The 19,576-nt window shown below is 40.0% G+C and overlaps 1 protein-coding gene across 4 annotated transcripts in view; it reads left to right on the plus strand.

The window, feature by feature from the left end:
• The window catches only part of DUSP22 (dual specificity phosphatase 22), a 78,291-nt gene extending 59,446 nt beyond the window's left edge, over positions 1 to 18,845 (plus strand). For all 4 annotated transcript variants that reach the window (XM_090137005.1, XM_090137007.1, XM_090137008.1 and 1 more), the window contains 4 exons: positions 4,936 to 4,985; positions 10,370 to 10,444; positions 12,269 to 12,440; positions 15,121 to 18,845. In XM_090137005.1, coding sequence (XP_089993131.1) covers positions 4,936 to 4,985; positions 10,370 to 10,444; positions 12,269 to 12,440; positions 15,121 to 15,306 — 483 coding nt within the window. In that variant the 3' untranslated portion in view covers positions 15,307 to 18,845. The remainder of the gene's footprint in view (positions 1 to 4,935; positions 4,986 to 10,369; positions 10,445 to 12,268; positions 12,441 to 15,120) is intronic.
• The last annotated feature ends 731 nt before the right edge of the window (positions 18,846 to 19,576 follow it).

Here is a 19,576-nt window from a genome sequence, read left to right on the forward strand (position 1 = left end):
TACTGCAAAATTCTACATGTCCTTCTACGAAAATCTGAATGCCAGTTTGTACAATGTTAGTTAAAATGAAGCAGGGGTACTTTTTAAGCTAAAAAGTAGGTAAATAGGTTACAAATTGAGCACACATTAAGCAATTGGACTGTTTTTTTTTTCCTGAACAGTCTGTGGATCGCTGGATTTAATAACAAAGATGTAATGATCTTTTTTTTTTTTTTCAGTTAAAGAATTAGAAAGTTCTTGTTTTAGTCTTATTGAGTTTTCTGAGTGTGCAATTCCCATTCAGTTTCTAGTCTTAGTTGACTGACCTCGAAAATAAACACAAATTTGGAAATGCCTGCAGTTCCAATAGCATCTTCAGTGTAAAATCTCTCTGTGTGCTCACATATACATGTGTGCCTGAATCTTTTTAATCTTAATACCTCAGTGCTCGTTGTCACAGAGCTGCTTTGGTTCTAGAATCACTGAGATTGTGCCAGTGTTGTTGTTGCTCAAATACCAGTGAATTTTAGAAATTTTACTTAACTCTCGCTTGTTTCAGCTTTGACAATCTTGAAATCAGAATACTTGCTCTAGTTTTGTTAGCTCTCACTGTATCGGTTTAACTGTAGCCTTTAGTTTCAGGGCCTAAGAGACAGAAATCTAGTTTTGGTGGTTACTCTGTCTGCTGGAACAGAAAACAGAAAAGTAAATAATCTTTTATTAATTTTTTTTTTTGTAATCTTAGCACTTCAAAAAAAATGTTTTTAATTGTTTAGGGCATCAGTTAGGATCATCACATGAATGATAATGAAAAGATTCAGAAAAACGTGTGTGTGTTGGAAGGTTTGTTGTCAAATGTGATTCTTCACTTTCTTTTCTCCATTGGTGGTTTAGAAGTAACAATTGGAGAGTAGTAGTGAATCAAGAGATGGGCAGAAGAAAGCTGTGTTCGGCAACTCATTGATCTGGAAGCTTAGCTGTGAACAGATGAGTATTCACTGGAGAGCATGGTTTTCTTTTGTGTTGGCATACGGATGGAATATTTTGTTGTCTGAGAACATACATGACTTCACTTGTGAAGTGAAAAAGTTGGGTTGATTTTTTTGACAATCTGAGAAACTTGAGAGATAAGATACAGTTGACAGAAATGTTTGAATAATATTAGCACCAGTACTCAATGAAGCCATTCAATTACTCCATGTACAATTGAAAATAATATTACTTTTCTCCAGTTCTTGCAACAGCAAGCTTTTCTCTGTGCCATAATTTTGCAGCAAGTAGTTGTTTTGTGACATCTGGATTATTGTGTGTAATTGGTGAGATACAATACCTGTTTCAAGGTGTTCTGTCCTCCCTTCACCGAACAGTTTTTAGGGAATTGTCACTACTAAGGAGCAAGATGATTCATTTAAAATTAATAATAAAATCAGGACTTGCAGACAGCGTGACATTTAATTTGTGTTGTGTCTTAATTAACGTGGGATTTGGGACCAACTCTGGATACTGCATATTCAACCAGATTAAAGCTTCTTGAATGAAACTGCTGACAAGATGATGGTCTGGAGATTGTTGAAATTTTCACTTGGAGCTGGTCTGCTTGACTGTTTAACTATCTTTTGATTTTAGTTTGCTCTGTTTTAGTTGCTGTGTTTCACTAATTGTTGCCTGCCTACTTCTTACACTTTGTGGTTTCAGAATGGCAAGTGAACTCTGCTAGGTAACAAGCAGTGTCTGTATCTTTCTTGCGTGCTAATACTATATCTAAAATTTGTTCCTATTTACTTGTTCCCTTGACATAAGCTGTTCTGCTTTGAGGGGTCCCTTTCAGACAGATATGCTATCTATCTGCAAGATATGTGCTCAGGAAGGATAGTAATGTCTTGGGGCATAAAAACCCAGGATCATGATAGTACTTGTGTAGATTGTTGTTTGTTTGTTTGTTTGTTTTAACAACAGCAGCAAACAGTTTAGTAATTAAGCATTCTTTCTATTGCCAATGTGTTTTTTAAAATGTGTACCCAGAATGTAAAGCAAAGCTAATCCCTGAAGTCAAACTACAGATGTCTACACAAAAGCCCTTGGGTCTCATCAGTCAGTGCCTGCCTCCATACAATCTTTTATAGTTGCTGTATTTCAGGTATACCATTAGAATGAATGATATTTGATTCTATTACTGTTTAAACAGTGAGAACCAAAACTTGATGGTAGGGTAGAACCCAACTGCTTGGGTCAAAGTCAGAGTTCTATGCTTTTTTTTCCCCCTTTGGTGAGAGTGGGGTTAAGTAACTGTACAGTACTTCTGAAATGCCACCTCTGTTTCTGAGTTGAGTGTGATCATTTGCTTGCAGAGAGGAGTCCATCACCACAGCCTTCCAAAAACCACCATATATGTGAAGTGCATTGGTCGAAATACCAAATTCCAGTAACTTTAAACATCTCCTCTTTGAGAAGCTATGTTATTCAGGCTTGCTGGCTGATACTGAGCATTGGTGACCACACTAATGAAAGGCGTGCCGGTGCTACTTCACTGGAAGCTGTGCTGAAGACCTCCAAGAAGAGGCTCTGGATGAGCCATTCAGTACCATATGTGGTCTGTCATAGGCTAGTTTCATGCCTGCTTGTGGTAGTGGGAACTAGCCAGCCATGACAAAAAAAAAAAAAAAAAGAACATTGTGGCTCTTCAACTTGTGCTGGTACTACTTCTGTTTTTAAAGTGAACATGATCTGAAAGCCCCTCTGCACTCAATGTGTGAAGAGTGCTCAGCATGTGCCATAGCTTCTGAATCAGCCTGTGCTATAGGAGCAAATCTATACCAGAGGTGTGTGATGTGTGCCAGTGTTAACCTATCTCCTACCTTTAGTTTTCCTCCTGTTTTTTGCTCTTGGTGGTAAAGAGTTAATGGCATGAAGTTATATAGAGATGTGGTGGAAAGAACAACATGTAAACTTACTTTCAGGTCACAGGCCCCGATTTACTGCAATGACTCACTTAAAGATGTCCAAGATGAACCTCTCAGATGTATTGTTCAAGATGATTGTCCTAATTACTTGTCAAAATATAATTATTAGCCTTAGCTCAGCAGCCTACTGATGAATGTATTACTACTGCTACTACATGTTTTTAAGTGAATGTGTCTATGCAAACCTGTTGTGCATTGCCTCACGACTGTGAAGCCATCCCAGTGTCCCACAGCAGGCATCCCTTATCCCGATGTAGAGCAGTATAAACTGTCACTTGTTGATGCAGTTCCCTTTGGCAGTGAGCTACTTTGAACTGCCTTCCTTTCCAGTCTCTCTCCCCTCAGCTGTCTTCTGCCATGCAGCTATCCCACAAAGTGCCACATACTGTCGCTATATTGGCATTGTTGTTATGGTTCCTTCTCCCTCATCTGGCCCTGCCACATCTCTGTGCTCAGCACCTGTCTGCAAATTCTTCCCTGCTCTGACTGTCTTTCCCAAACCAGAAAGCCTGGACAGAAATGGCTACACTCTGGTTTGCGGCATGCACCTCATGAGCAGTGAGGGCAGGGACATCTGGTAAAGCATGGAAAGGAAAGGGCAGGCTCTCAAAACTTTGTGGCTGTGAAGTTCTGGCACCTGAGAAAATAGCTGGTGCTTTATGGAAGTGATGGTGAAGAGGTGGAGGTGAGGAATCACCACATCATCTCAGATGTGGTAGTGGAGTTCATGCATCTTGTACAGGATTAGCAGAATGATGTGTCATGGTGCCAGAGGTCAGGACCACTTAGAAAAGTGATTATTCTTTTATATGAGATGGCAGGAGAAGCTTTATCAGAGGAGGATTCGGAGTCAGCTGAGTAAAGGTGGCATTAGAGAAGATGCTGCCTCAAGTAGCCATCACAGTTGAGCAATGAGCGTTTCACACTTACCCCCATGTAGGAAATGAAGTGCCTGATAGATGTATTATGTTCTACCTTGTTGGCAAGTGTTACTAGAAGGATCTCTTGTAAATAAATATTTGATTTTTTTCTGTTTTTTTAATGATTGAGAGTGCAAGATTATTAAAGGGTTTTGCACTGTTACAGAAGGATAAACAAAGGTGCATTTTCTGGTGGACTCTTGTTGTGACTCCTTGTCTTTACATCTGAATAATTCTCACAACCCTACTTATCTCGGATACTAAACGACTTGCAGTGAACAGGCTGCAATCTGTGTTCTTGGAAGTTTTGAAAGCATATCTAGCTGACTTCTTAATTGGAAGTGTTCTTTTTCTTAACGGTCGTAGGGGCAAAATGAGCTTTGAAAATAGAATGAGTTAAAATGAACGTTGACAATGCAAAGCAGTAGTGTATGATTATAGTATTGTTTTAAGTATACCCTGTAACACTTAAAGTGCATCAGAAATGCTTGCCTGACTTTCCTAGTTGATCTTGTAACTTATTAAAATACCATGACTAGGAGAAGCTAATTTTGTGGAAGTATACATTTTATGAGTGTCCTTCTTGAAATTTCCAAAATAATAAAAAATAAATAAAAATGCCCTACAAACATTTTCTTCTTCAAAATGCATTACATTTTCCTTGGTTTGCCAGGTAGGAAAAGAAAAATGATTGTGTGGAATCAAAAGAAATTGCCTATCAGAATTTTAGATTGTAGGCTTTGTTCAGAGAGAGGGAAGGATGGCCACTTAGTTTTACTAGAAATGTATGAAAAATGACATTTTTTGAGGAAAAAAAAAAGTGTATGCCTTTTTAGTAAAAATGCTTCTGTTTGAAATATCTTGCTACTGGACCTTGGAATAAGCCTGGCTGAGTTATGTGCTGGTGTCTTGGCAACAAGGCAGTTTTAAAACCCAGACGCATAGAGATGGTCTCTGCTTGTCTAAGCAGAAAGTCAGCAAGACTGCACCAGTCTACATCATGACTTAAGCAGTGGTAAATGAGTGTATTTAACTTGGATGGTTTTGTCTCATTTCTCTTTGCTTCTTTACAACAGGGAGTGAAGTACCTCTGCATTCCTGCTGCTGACTCACCCTCACAGAACTTGTAAGTTTTCTTTTAAAAATAAAACACAAAGCCCCAGGAGTCCTTCAGTGCTGTGCTGCCTGTTTTACAATGATTTAGGAGATCTAATTCTGATCTCTCACAAATATTACACTAATGTGTTTTTAAACTGCTAAGAAAATACAATAATGTTTTCTTGCAGCCACTTTGGTTCTGATCCTGCTTTTTTTGTTTAAGGGTTTATAGGAGGGTCAGTATATAAATAAGTATATAAACACTCTTTATTAATTTTTGGTGTTTCTCAGCGAGTCTGTTCCTAATATATTCCCAGTTTATTCCAGCCATTGTTTTTTTTTTTTGTAAACCTTTTTTCCTGGCCTCTTCTTTCTTACTAAAGCAGTATGTCTAGCCGTTGAAGAAAGGGAACCTATTTGAAAGAGCTGTGAAGCTTAGTGCTTCAGGGATTAAACTGAATTCCTCACGCTGTGCCTTAGAGATGAAGTCTCAGTATGCAAACTGCTCCTGTGACTGTGTGCTCTGGATGACTAGCACTATCTCTGAAGGCCCCACTGCTCTTATTAGTAGACCGGCGTGGCAAGGAATTTGTCTGTACTGGGGTGATTCTTGCCTTGGAGATGTGCGTACAGAAACTACTGTGTGCCAGCCTCAGTTTTTCTTACCACTGCTCACGTTCATGCAGTGCTGGTTAGCTTGACCTTGGTTTTAATGTTTTGAACCATTGAGCTGAAGATGCATAGCAGATCTCGATTCCAAAGAGAAATCAAAACAAATTTTCTAAGAGAACTTGGATGGTGACCAACTCTTTCCTCTAGAGCTCAGTGTTTATGCTGGGGAGAGATGAGGGGGGTTTCAGCCACATCCTGCCAGAAAGTTTGGTAGAGAAATAAGTACTTGAAAGAGGCCTGGTACGTACGGAAGGAAACGCAGCAATGCTTTTCTCTCATATCACAGCAGTATTCCGGCTGATGCTTTCGGTGAATATTTTTAGAGTGTATATTTCTCATACCCTAGAAAGATTCCAGTGTGACACTTGGTATCTATTGGTTTGCCTTCTCATTCTGAGGTGTTTCTGTCGAAATCTTAGATGAATAAAATCCCTCTTCCAGAACCCTAATTTTCAACATAGGTCTGTAATGGGCAGACAGGTAGTTAACTGCCTTTGTTGAGCACAACCAGCTACGTTTGTGGCCTTGATACTTAAACATAAATTTTAATATTCGATCCTTTTGTATAGGAGAAAAAATGAGATTAGAGAAAAATATTCACATCTCATATTGTTTGTCGGTATTCTGAGATCTGTCGCATTTCAGAAAATATTTTCCAGATCTGTTTCATTTGTAGAGATCAAGATCATTTCAGGAATGGAAGTAAAGGGGCCAACATTTCTGATGATGTTGATCATTTTCCTGCTTAGTGCTTCCCTCACTGTTGAGTCTCAAGGAGTTACATTAAAAAACCACCCCCAGCACTTCAACTGTCTGGCACCGTACCAGAGCTATTAAAGCTTCAGTAAGAAGATACAATATTTGCATGAGTATTGTTTCTGTTATGCTGAAGGCGTCTGCAATTCTTGCTTTGGTGTCAGGTGGTTGCAGGCAAACGTCATTACTTCTAATACTGAGACATTTATCACTTAAAATAAAACTTGATGAGTAACTGATTTTTCTTTTTTCGCTTTATAGAGTGCAGAAATTGAAGTAAAGTCAAATCATGATGCCCACAAGCAGTATTTTTGCTTGCTGTGCCAGAGAGTCCTCTGAAAGCAAGAAGAAAATGTTTTTCTTCAGACTTAGAGGCTATGATTATCTTATCTAGGAGTGAGTAGCTGCACTACGTGCACCCTCTATTTAGAGAATGCAACTGAGGAACAGGAAAGGGAGTATGTCTCTCTGCAACATCCTTACATATTTACTCAATTCTCTGAAAAGACACTATGGAGGTCTCAGGAAAAAAATATAGCACCATTTTGTGTTGCAGGTGCTTGTGTTTTCTTAGCAATTAGAGCGTTGCAACTGCCTGGATGTGTGCTTCTGTCTAACCTGTCTGGACAAATGACAGGTTTGTTAGAAGTTTCTGAAACTTGGTTGCTATTTTCCAGTTGCTGGCAGATTGAAAGTGTCTAACTGAAGGCCTTTACTCACTGAATTTTGGATCCGTAAGCTCTCAATTCACTTCAGCTGAGTTTTTGTGAGGGGAACTTTGGTTTCTTGTGTGCGTAATGCACATTTATTTGTAGTAAGCTTGTTTAGTGGTTATCTTCCTTAGTGGGATGAATTGCCAGTGAAATACAATAGGGATTCCCCTGTTAATGTGCTAATGCTCACCAGAGCTGCTCAAAAGCTCCTCTCTGCTCCTGTGTTCTTCCCCTATCTAGTATAGGAATGAAGCGGTTGCTTTTGAGATCTGAGGTGCTTCCTCAGAGTCAAATGCATGTTTTCCTGGACAATGAGAATTTTGTCTTGGGCCACTGACTTCCTCAGAAATGTCATGTCCTACAGAACCTGTTACTAAAAAGGTATTCTCTAGAAATCTAATCTTCTGTTTCTGAGCTGTTCTAGCTAATTGTCTTAGGCTATGTGTTTCTAAGGAACTGACATCCAACTATCAGGCCACTAATGGTGAAATACAGAAGCCTCTTAAGAAAACAAATTTAGGTGGATCTTTGCATTTAGGCTGCCAAAGGAAAGAGACATCAAGATACTTTTTTCTGTCTGTTTTTCCATGCATTCCTTTTAATCTTTATAGTTATTTGCAGGAGGTTAACTAGCAATTTTGATATTTAGAGCTGGTATCATAACTCAAACCCTCTGGCAAGTTTTGGATTATCTGGTTAGCCAGTGCATAAGCTTAGACAACTTTCACATCCTGTTGGTAGGGGCACTGTGCTAGTTCTTCTCCCTGTGGTGTTTTTCATCCTGAAGATGATGCAGTTCAGTACCCAGGTTTAAGCTTGCAGATGTAAAAGTCAAGATATCACATAATGAATTGTCTTGAAGCAGCTGATTATTCTAACAAACAGGTTAACATTCAATGCATGTTTCAAGTGCTTTCCTGTTACAGATGACAATCAGTGATTTTGCAATTAATGTAAAATTTGCCATTCTTCTGTCTGTGGCATTTTCCACACAGTTAACTTGTCCCTTATCTTGTTTTCTGTATTAAAAAAAAACAACAACAACAACAACTTTGTCATAACTTTGATATCAAACAGTGTTTACTGGAACCAGCAAAGACTATGTACTTCTGGAAAAGTACATTTTTCCTTTCCTATGACTCAAGGTGAGGAGGGATTGTCATTCTACTCAGCAGCTCCGGCTTTAAGCTTGGTTATTTCTCATTTTCATGAACGCCTGCAGACAGTTAGCAGTGAATCAGCAGACTGAGTGTCAGCAATAAGGAAGGACAAATTCAACTGAGTGCATGGAGCTCACTGCTAGCTATATTTAGTACCTTATAAAGATGCTGCGCTCATTCACAGATACTTTTCAAACCAAAGCGTTGAAGTGTTTAACCAAAACTTGTGCCTAGACCATTGAAGTGAATTCACTGATGCTTGGAGCTTCTCTGTTGGCCCTGTTCTCTAGAGAAGAGGGAAGATGGCTCTGTGAGGTAGGGATGTTGTCAGTCCAGGCCTGACCAAGTGTCATCTGATCAAAACCACTTACTCTTGGACAAGCACTTCTTCACTGTACAGTAGCACTGTGCTACAGTAGTACAGTACACTGCTTCTTGTACACACAGCGCAAACTCTCATTTGTCCTCTTGAGTTGCCTATGTGAAGCTGCCTGTGCTCCACAAGCAGGCCTGAATGTTGTGATGTGTTGCAACTCAGCCAGTGGAAATGTCTTGGAGCAGCAGTCTGAGCATAGAAAGGTTTCCTCACTCTTCTTCAATCATCCCGCATTCTTGATCAGTTTCTTGAGAAATAAAAAATCCGAAGTTTACATGCTGCCCTAAAACTTAAGGCTAGATCGTGCCTTCAAGTTTTTAAGTCATTCAGGTTTCTTCTGGCAGTTTTCCACTGTGTATCCAGTGAAACAAGACTTGCCTTGAAGAAAGAGTCACGGGCTTTATGATTCCTCTTTTTTGATATGTCAGTTTAGACTTCATCACCTCTGTAATTTCCACGGGCACTCTTGCAGTACTGTTGCCCTCGTACAGCTCTTAGTGTTTGTAATATCAGCAGCTGGTGTGTTGGGCAGGAAGGGAAGTTTCCTCTAATGCGGGCATTCCTGATTTTTGTGTGGCTGCTGGTGCTGGGTTGAGGTTTTTTTCTACTCACCCTTGTGGTATCATATATACTTAGAGTGGGGAAATGTCTTGAATACAGGACGTTGTGTTTCATGGGTGTTAAGTGCAGCATGCTTTTCAGGTTCATCTTTGCCAGTAAGCCTGGTATTGAGTACCTCTTAAGAAGCAGTCTCCTCTGTGCTGCACACATTGCTGCTGCTTGCAGGAGCACTCAGAGGCTACAGAAAACTCCAGCTGAGTTGAGCCAAGAGGTGCTGCTGGCTTCTGTGGTAGGTTGTAGGCAACCCATGAGCTTTGCAGCCTGAAAGGCAGAAGCAGGGTGAGCACCCTGGGACGAGATGCAAAGCGGTGAGGTTGCAGGCTTGCTGTGAGATGACTGCAGTCGGTTGTTGGAAGCTGTCAGTTCCTTTCCTTCAGGCTTGCCTCACTTAAGATGAGGAGCATGAAGAGTAGTGTGTGTACAAACCCTGGTGTCTGTGAGCTGAATTTGTTTTCTACATTTTCTTTGACAGTGCTTAACAAAAAGTAGACTGTAGGCAGGGATTGACTGCTACGCTAAATCACAAGGAGGCCTCAAGATCTGAGGAGAGGGAACTGGAAGGACTGAGGTAGCCAGGACTTGAACAGAGAATTTTTTCTTACCAGGGCCAAAAGGGAAAGATTTCACATTGCGAAGGCTTACAACGTTTATGTATGTACTAGTGAATGGTTTGATGTAGAATGATGTAAAGTCAAAGTTAAGCTGCAGTGTGGGTAGTAGGATGCTGCTTTGTGAGAGGCGGTGTACTTTGAGTATTGCTCACATAGCTGCACTCTGTTTCACCTAACATGTAAGTATTCACAAGGAGATGTGAGACCAAGTTACCAGAGGAATAAAACACAAACTGAAACACAGACTTGCTGATGCTCAGAATGAAGTGTTTGCCAATGTTTATCACACTGTAGTACCTAAGATACCAGTTCCTCCTTCAGGTAGCACAGTGAATAACTATGCCAAGTGAATTTTGAGTTTCACTGGTGGATGCATTGCAAGTCCTCTGTTCACTTTGAAACTCTAGAAACGGATTAAGCGAGCTTTCAGATGCATTTCTTTCTAAGTAGTGATTTTACTAAATACAGCACTTTCTTTACTCTGTTTCTGCTTCTGTTTTCAGGGCAAGGCATTTCAGAGAGAGCATCAAATTTATTCATGAGTGCCGGCTTACAGGTGAAGGCTGCCTAGTTCATTGGTATGTATAACACTGGCTAAAGAAACTAATTAAGAGTTTCTATGCTTTTACTTGTATGTTCATTTTCACTCAAGATGGGCAGTACAGGGTTCTCCCTTAGACAAGAAAACCACATTGCTTTATTAAAATGATGTTTCTATCTGTTATGCTGATAACATGCTACTGGATTTCTTTTTCTGATCTGTGTGGCCAGAAAAACAGTATTTTGGGTTAAGTGGGAGTCTTGAATATCTTCTCTGGATATACTCAAGACTCACATGGAGGCTTTCCTGCTCTGTGGGGAATCTGCTTTAGCAAGGTGTTGGACTCCATGATCTCCAGAGGTCAATTCCAGCCCCTACGATTCTGTAATTCTGTGATTCATCAGTTTAATGATAAATTAGCATTCATCTCATTTTATAGCAAAATCCACCTGAACTGAAGTGCTGTCATCATTTGAAGAGCCTCAGAAGACACACAAATGTTACTAAAGCCTGATGCAGCTAAGGCTTTTGAGCTGTGAGGCTGGGCAGCTGCCTGGAGGAGAAGCCTCCCCAAGGAGCTTGAGAAATTCTTGGTCTTCTCTCCAAATCAAGCCTTTTTACAGGTCTTTCCTAACAAAATAATAATAAAATCTTTTGACTAGAGCTTTTATTTATTTGTGGTTGTTAATCATTGTTTTTCTAAAGATTTCCATAGTCCTAATAATCAATTTCTATAAATGGCTATTTTGATGACTTCAGTGATTTGGTATTAAAAAAATAAAAAGCCCTCTGAAAATAAACTGATATCTTTATTTATTTTGACTGCTGAAGCGTTCAAAAGTTGCATTTCTTAATAGTGAGTCTCTGAATGGAGAGATGCTCCTAGGACTATTAAGAGTAAAAAAGGAAATCCCACCCCGGGTTTTTCTTGCTCCCTGCTACTGGTTGTAGTCTGTGCTCTATGTCCAAGTGGCATATCTGAGTCTGTATCTGGAATCAGTCATCTCATGATCTGAGCACTTATATATGGGCTCTGAGCATAAATCCTCAGTTTGCTACTGACTCATGGCAGGGTGTGGACGAGTCATTCAGTCAGTCTCTGTGTTTGTAAAATGGATAATTTGTCTGAATTCTGATGGTGATAAAAAGTTTGCATTTAAATTTGTGGCATCCTTCAAGAGCATGAGATGGTTTGGAAACGCCTGGTGAAAGAATCTGGTATAAATGCTGCCCTAGCTCATTAAATATACACATGATAGTAAGAGTTAGGAGTTTTTCCAGAGCAGGGAAACCAGTACTAGGGAATGATTCTTACTTTATCCCAGTGTTTCAGGAAACTGGAGTCCTGAGAACCTAAGTTACATGGAGAGCAGAAAGAGGAAAAGAGCTCAAACAATCAAAACTGTGCATTTTAACAATTCGGTTAATTGCAGAATCCATAAAATGGAGCTTTTATTTATGATGAGGAGGAGAGACAGTCTTATTTTAGTGCTTTCATCTGTATAGGCAAAAGACTGGGTGACTTATTTAGCTCATTCAAAATCAAATCTTAGAAAAAATCAAAATCAAAACTTAGAAATGTATGCTCTTCTCCCCTTTTGTGAACATTTTATGTTTATTCCTTCCTTTCTAATCTCATATGGATTATCATTCAGAACCCACTTTTTCAATCTTGTCACAGATTTGTTCTGATTCATTTGAAAAAGCAGTACCAAAACCCCCTTAGCTCCAATACAGTAGTATTTATGGTGGCAATCAACACAGCAAACCTGCTGTGGCGTTGGTTGGGAAGTGGTGCTTCTAACTGTAAATGAAGTAGAGCAGTACTTCATCTATTTCTTGCACCTTGTTTTTCGTGCAGCCTTGCAGGTGTCTCTAGGAGTGTGACGCTGGTGGTTGCGTACATCATGACCATCACAGACTTTGGCTGGGAAGATGCACTGTCTGTTGTCCGAGCAGCAAGATCCTGTGCCAATCCTAACATGGGCTTCCAGAGACAGCTACAGGATTTTGAAAAGCACGATGTTGATCAGGTATAACCTACAAATAAATGAAATGAGAAACAGAACTCTGAGTTGGTTGATGGGGCTACTTCTCACTGTTCTGAGGCCTTCCTGGTCTGTCTGACTCCATGGGCTTGCTTTGTGGAAATGACTTCTTTGGTAAGCCTGCTACATTGGCAAGGTGCAGGTAGAACTAGAAGTATCAAGGAATATATGGGATGGGAGTAAAGATGAAGCATAACATCCACATACACCTGCCCAGCTGTGCTCTCAATCTGGTGATCCTCATTGTACTGAAGATATAAAACATTTAAACCTTTAGAGAGAGAAGATATAAAGGTAAGGGGCTCAGAACACAGCAGCAAGATCAACTTTTAAGTTGCATAAAAATATTTTTTTCCCTCACATTCATTTGAATTAGTAATTAGGGAAGAAGTAATAATCAGAAATCTGCTACCTGTAAATGAATTTAGGTTATCATAATGATCTATGTCTTCTGCCAGCAATACCTTCTGTAACTGAGACTTAAACATTTAAATGTGGAGAACAGTCTCAAAAGTTGTTATTTCCTAGCCTTTTAAGGCTTTGTAGGCTAGGATAATTAAGGAAACAATAGGACTGCAAAGTGATTGTCGTAAAATGAGTTTCTTACACCTAAAAACAACCATTCTATGCAAAAGACCTGCTCCCCATCAGTGGCTTCCACTTACGTTAACTTCCTACTCTGACTGTCCCTTCTGCTTTCCATTGCTCAGCCTATTGTTTTTTGGGCTCTCTTGGATTATACTTATTAAAAAATCAACCAAAATACACGAGATTAAAGAAAAAATCAATTTATTATTACATACTCATCATTCTGCTGCAGAAGGTTCAGAGTTCAGAAATTACCATTTGTTTTGCATAATGCAGTTTGCAACTGTAAATATTTTGACTTTTTTTTTAATATTTAACTGAATGTTTCCTGGGTCGTTTGGAACTGGGGTAAATGGTAGAGTTAACTGATTTTTTAAGAGGCAAAAGTCAGAGGGGGACTTTCCAGACTTGTCTCCTTCCTCCCTTACAGTCATTTCTGCTCTGGGCAAATTGGTCTGGGCAAACAGCAATGACAATTAAGGCTATATGCAAATAGCTTGATAAAGACAGTAACGTCTTTTTTTCATCCATGATGGACAGGACATTCAGCCTATTTCACTGAGGGGGTGGCAGTAGCTTGAAAAAAGAAATATCCACCTGTAGTCACTGGCTGGGCTGTAGTTTCTTACTGTCTCTTAATAACAACCACATCCTTAGCAGGTGTCTGTTTACACACCTGATTTCAGTGGAATATTGCCATCTGTATAGGGTGTGAACCTTTTTTTTTTTTCTGATTTCAGCACCATCAGTGTTTTGCTAAGTCTATTCAGAGTGATATCCTGTGGGGTTTCTGGGATGGAGTCCCTTACTTCTTGATCTTACATGAGGGGCTTAGTCTCTAAGGTAATCACGTAACTTGCAATAATTCCAGATTTCCAGGTGGAGTCTGAGGCTTCAGATTTTCCGTAGTGTTGTTATGATCTTTTAGGAATAGGAGGCAATAATTATGTGTAGGTCTTGCCTCCCAGTGTTTAAGTAGATGGACTTTAAAGCTAAAGTCTATAATCCTCAAACAGAATAAAGCTGTGGATGTTAAGGCTTTTAAAAATTCACAGGAGTATTATCTCCATTGGAACACAGCAACTGTGGTCTGTATCTTTCTGCTGCTTTTATGGCAAAGAGCAACAAAATTGTTCTGAATGACTTAAGTAGATTCAAATCTTCAACTGGCAAACAAATGACAGAAGAATCTGACAAAGGTCTATAGAATTGAGTGGAATAGAGGAGGTGAACAGATGTGTTCTTTCTTCCTTGCAATGTGAGGTGGAGGTATCAACTGGCTGGTCTCAATCAGATAAAATCATACAACAGATACTTGTGGATGATGTTAGTGAAAATATGTGGATTCAAAAATTTGAGGCAGAAGAAAAGCACTTTTTTTTCTGTATCAAGCACAAAGATATTGCCTCAGCATCTAAAAGTAGCTGAGATAAAAATTGCAGGAAGCTGAGGAATCACGGGGAAGATGTCCCAGCATCGTTGCCTTTCCCCTACATTGTTCCCTCGTCTTCAAATGATCCTGGTACTTTGGTTGTATATGTCAGTAACATAGAGGATCATATACTACAGCTGTTAGATCTCCTAGTCTTTCTCTTCCTACTAGTTACCTTTTCTAGTATCTACAGTGCAGTTTCTACTAGAGGTGTTAGTCAGATGAGGATGAAAAAGCCATATTAGTGGTTCACTTTCTGGTCTTTTAACCTTTTGAAGTTCTGTAAGTTTATTGTGACTTGGGCTGATTACGCTAGTGTCCACACGTACTAATCTCATTGCTTGTATGTGCTTGTACAAGTCCAGGATGTCCTTGCCCACTGGATTTTCCTTATTCAGTATTACTCCAGTCAGCCAAGCTGTTATGCAAGTATGTCATTATAGGGAAGGTAAGGGATCTCAGTGATTTCATATGTGTTCCTCTGTTTATGAATTCTGTGCTCCTTTTGTAGGATATGCAATATTTATATGTTTTTTAGATTGCTTGTGTTCTAAAAGGCTCTGTAGGGCTGGAGGGAATATTACTTGTGCATAAGTCTCCTGATATTGCTTCATCATGTTCTATCTGTCTGTTTAATCTCTGCAGTTCAGGCAGTGGCTGAAAGAAGAATATGGGGAAAACTCTTTTCAGGATCTGCAAGAAGCCAAAAATCTTCTGAGCAAGTACAAGGAACAGGCAGAATTGCAGCAGAGTACGGGGGGAAGACAGTGGAATAACAACTTCTCATCTGTGCCATCTCTCTCGTACAACAACTACACAACAGAGACCTAGTCATAGAAGGCTGAATTTCTCTTTCTACCTTTGAAGAATATTTTGCCATAATTTCTATCCCATCTTCAAGACTCGACAGTAATCATGCAAACAATTGATTTGTAGAAAGCTTCTTGATGAAAATTGTACATTATGTGTGTGTGGATGAATGTGTTTAACACAGTTTTATAATTCCGGCAGGATCTAGCTCTCTGTACACTCAGAGACAAGATCCAATTACTGTGGTTGAGCCAATCTGCCAGCCACAGCTGTTCTCCCTACATAGCCTGGCATTTGCTGTGAGGTTAGCTCAACTTCTTTTGTTGTAGGCTAGCAAAGGGCTCTGAAAGATGAACTCTAATGATTCAAGCTTTGGCACTTTGACATCTCTGCACTTTTATTGTGGCAAATGTATTGTTGCACCTGATGAAGGGAACTCAAGTAAGTCTACAGTTCACAGTCCATTGGCAAGTAATACCCTGGAGATGGACTTGTGCTCGAATGCTAGGCTGTAAACTGGGGCAGGTTAGATATGTACACGCACCTTTCTACCAACAGTAACAGCTAGGGGAGAAGTGGGGCAGACAGCTCTGAGTAATAACATCTTCAACTGCCACAGTTGTACTTGCTTCAGTGCACGTGAGACAGAGCTGTCGGCAGAACTCCCGCAGACCGAGAACACAAACTGCCACCACAGTTCAGCTGATACACCGTGATTCAAGCCATGGTCCTCGGTTGTGCTTAGGGTCTCCTGACATAAACTTCTCTGGAGTGTAGTTAGTCAGCTCTCCCATGCCACTGATCTTCATTCCCTGTGGAACACATGCCTCTTCAACACATGCCCCTGCGCACGTGATAACGTGTCTCCAAAGAGTGGGCTTGGTGTGAGTGCGAGCACCTGTTTCTTTGCTTGTGCTGTGGTTTGCTCTTTGACTTCAGCTACCTCAAAAATGCTGTACTTGTCATTGTGGTTGTAAATGCAACCTTGAAAATGGCCTTGTGTAATCTTAATCTGGCACTGAATAATGTGAGTGAGTGTGTGAGGATGTGCGTGTTTCACAAATATCTGTATCTGAGAAGTTTGTTTTCTTTTAAAGTTGCCCGTGTTTCACACTAGAGTTGTTTGAATTTGACTTTCTGCCATTTAAAAACCACCCTGTATTTTGCTGTGATCAAGTCGGTAGGAATGCATTTGTAAATTGTTTTCAGGTAGGTTAAAACAAGAGGCCATACGCTGCCTGTGGTAACACAGTGCATTTCTAGAGTGGAGTCATTGCCTGACTCAGGTGCATTCTAAGAGTGTAACTTCAAATATGTCACCACAGATGGGCAGTGTATTGGGTTATGATGGTGTAATGGGGAAGGCCATTGACACTGAGCTGACGGCTTCTTGTCTTTGGCTCAAAGGATGAAATGCTTATTTTTCTTGAAGATTGCAAAAAAAAAAAATAAAAAAATCTGAATAGTCAGGGTATTGAAAAACAAAAAATCTCAATTGTTTCAACTTGTGATGCATATCATGTTAAAAGCTGAGCACTGAGTGAGAGGCACTCAGCATGCTAAATACAGTTGTCATCTCTTTCAGTTGCTTTTGGTACTCTGACCCCCCATCCTTTCTCAAAATTCCTCTTCATGTGATTTCCTGCTTGCTTCGGGTGGCAGTGAATTCTTTGGATGGGAGCAATGCTTTTGGGGTCAAGTGAACTCTGGCCTTGTTAAATATCTTCATAACATGTGTGTTCCATTTTATGAAATACAGATCTTGTGTATCAGTAATAGTCAAAAAGAAAAAGAAGGAGTGGGGTGGAACTGGCCAAACCATTTCATCCAAATCCAAGCCTAAATCAGAGCTCTCATTGCACAAGTGCTTCAAGTGTACTGAACACAGCAGGAGCAGGAAAATCATACTGATGTTACAGTAAGATGTTGGGCATGACAAAGGTGCTGGAATTTTTGTTTTCAAGCTTGTAGCTTAATGAACCACTACCTGCTTGGGATATCCAGCAACCTGTGGTCTGTGTTGGCATGGTAACAGAAGTATGGTGTTTCTCAAAGAGGTTGATCTGCAAGTAAGTAGCTTTCATGAATTCCAGCTCAGCAGCGCCCAGGTTGGCAGTACCCCCTGTGCTCTGAGAGTGAACACGTTAATTGGAAAACCTTTCTGTGATGACAAGGTCTAATACACATTCAGGATGGTGCTCCATTTGTTCAGCCCTCTCACAACAAGTTAGTAGCGTAATATCCGCTTGTCCCTGGAGGGTAGCTGCCAAAGTATTGTGCTTATGCTCTTGCAGGTATCCAGTCAGTCCATCCTGTAGGGGACTTCTGACAGTATGCACTCTGTAACAGTTTTTATGCTTGTCCTTGCAGTAGTAATGGTGTGAGTGTTGGTAAGTTGGCAGGTTTTCTGTTATGGCAAATACGAGGCAGAATGGGAGACGTGATACTGTCTAAATGTCCAAGGTTATTCTGTATTGGTTTTTTAAAGTAGTTTCATTATCCCCAAAGAGTCAGTCCCAGAAACAGGACTTTTTTAAAAACTGAATTTGTATTTAGGGCCATATAGCCATATCAGTGCGCATTATGCTGCAACTGGAAAGCAGATACAGGGTAAAGCAGAAAGACAGAGGGAATGCCATACTGTTATTAAGCAGATGTGCTTCTTTCTTTTTAAAAGACAGGAGATGTTTTCTGCAGGCTCTTGCTCCTGCATCTTTAGCGGACTCTTTGTACTGCGTACCTCATTTCATGGTGACAAAAGAGGAATGGTGGTCTGAGTGAACTTCAGTCTGTTTCCTCTGTGTAGGGAGCAGAAGGGTAGCTTACTCTTTTATTTCCATAAAGTGCAGAAGAGAGAGTAACTACAGTTCTCACCTCTGGCTTTTTAGGAAGGAAAAGGAGCAAACACTGAATACTTGACAGGATTTGTCTTCCAGCCAGCCTTTCAGTGGCAGTTTGCAGGATATCCAACTATCTGGAACGTGACTACACCCCTGTCCACATCTTAATAGTTGGCTTTTATGGTGTAGATGATGCATTCTTATTTTGTTTCTGCACTTCAAAACATTCTTCTCATTGTGATGTTCACTGGAAAACGTATAAAGTTTATAACACTTTATTGGATATCCAGATTTGAAATGTATAATCTTTTTTTTTTTTTTGTAAACTTGATATCCGTGTGTGATTATAAGCAAATGCTTACTGTTATACAACGTAGGTAATGGGTAAATGCATTAATATTTATTACCCTGATTTTTAACCTGGAAAGAGTTGCTTCCTTACATCTTCTGGTTGATTGCGAAGATATGGCAAATCATGTCTGTTTTTTTTTTTAAAAAGACAGTAATAACATTGGTTGCTATAATGGCCACCTTCTATAACGAAGTCAGTGAAAAATTATAGTAATTCAGCTACTTTGAAAGCTCTAAACCTGGTAAGCTTCTCGATTCCGTCTTCCTGTTCCCGGGCATCTTAGCAAAGCCTTGATTGCATTTTCCAAATGTTTGTATTTAATACGTTCTACAATTTTTTTACAAATAAAAGTAAATGTTAACACCTGATCTGCTTGTGTATTCCTTGAAATAAGTAGCAATCTCTGATAGGCTTCTAGTCACTGTTTGTATCCCTGCAGGTACAGTAAGCATAACACTGACTGATTGGGGTATTTAGATGACTTTTCTCCTGCACACAGACTGACTGACACTTCTCATCTCCTCACCAGGTTCATCCGGGTGAGTTCAAGAATCTCCAGAACAATCATCTCTTTGATACTAGTCCCAAAAGACTTGTTGCTATCTTGTTGTGGGCCCATCATCACAACAGCATACGTAGGAAATCTCTTTATTTCTTTGTAATTCTGAAATACTTTATTCTGTACAAGACACTGGTTTGGGGCTTCGTTAGCCGCAAAATGTGGCTTACATGCAGCCAAGGCTCAAGGCTGTCTGAGGAAGATGATATAAGTGGTAGAAGGTGATGCTAGAGCAAAAATAAAATAAAAAGCTAGTCTAAGTGGGAAAGAGCCCCATTTAAATTCCCACAAATAACACTGCATTTCTGGTTAGCCAGAATTACCCTCTTAGCAGAGTTGGTGTCATTCAAACCATCGAAAAAACCCCAAGCCCCAACATGAAAATGGAGTCACTTATGCCTCAAAAGCCAAACTGATGGCTGCTTTACTCATTGCTGAAGGCTGAGCTGTGATCGTGCAGGGGATGCCCTCATCACGAAGGCGTTGTGCCCAAGCACAGTGAGGTTTGGGGCTCTTCTTCCTGCCCTCTCTTCCCCCTGC

The sequence above is a fragment of the Phasianus colchicus genome, chromosome 3, assembly GCF_987193195.1.
Source record: "Phasianus colchicus chromosome 3, bPhaCol1.hap1.1, whole genome shotgun sequence".
In the NCBI taxonomy this organism is placed as follows: domain Eukaryota; kingdom Metazoa; phylum Chordata; class Aves; order Galliformes; family Phasianidae; genus Phasianus; species Phasianus colchicus.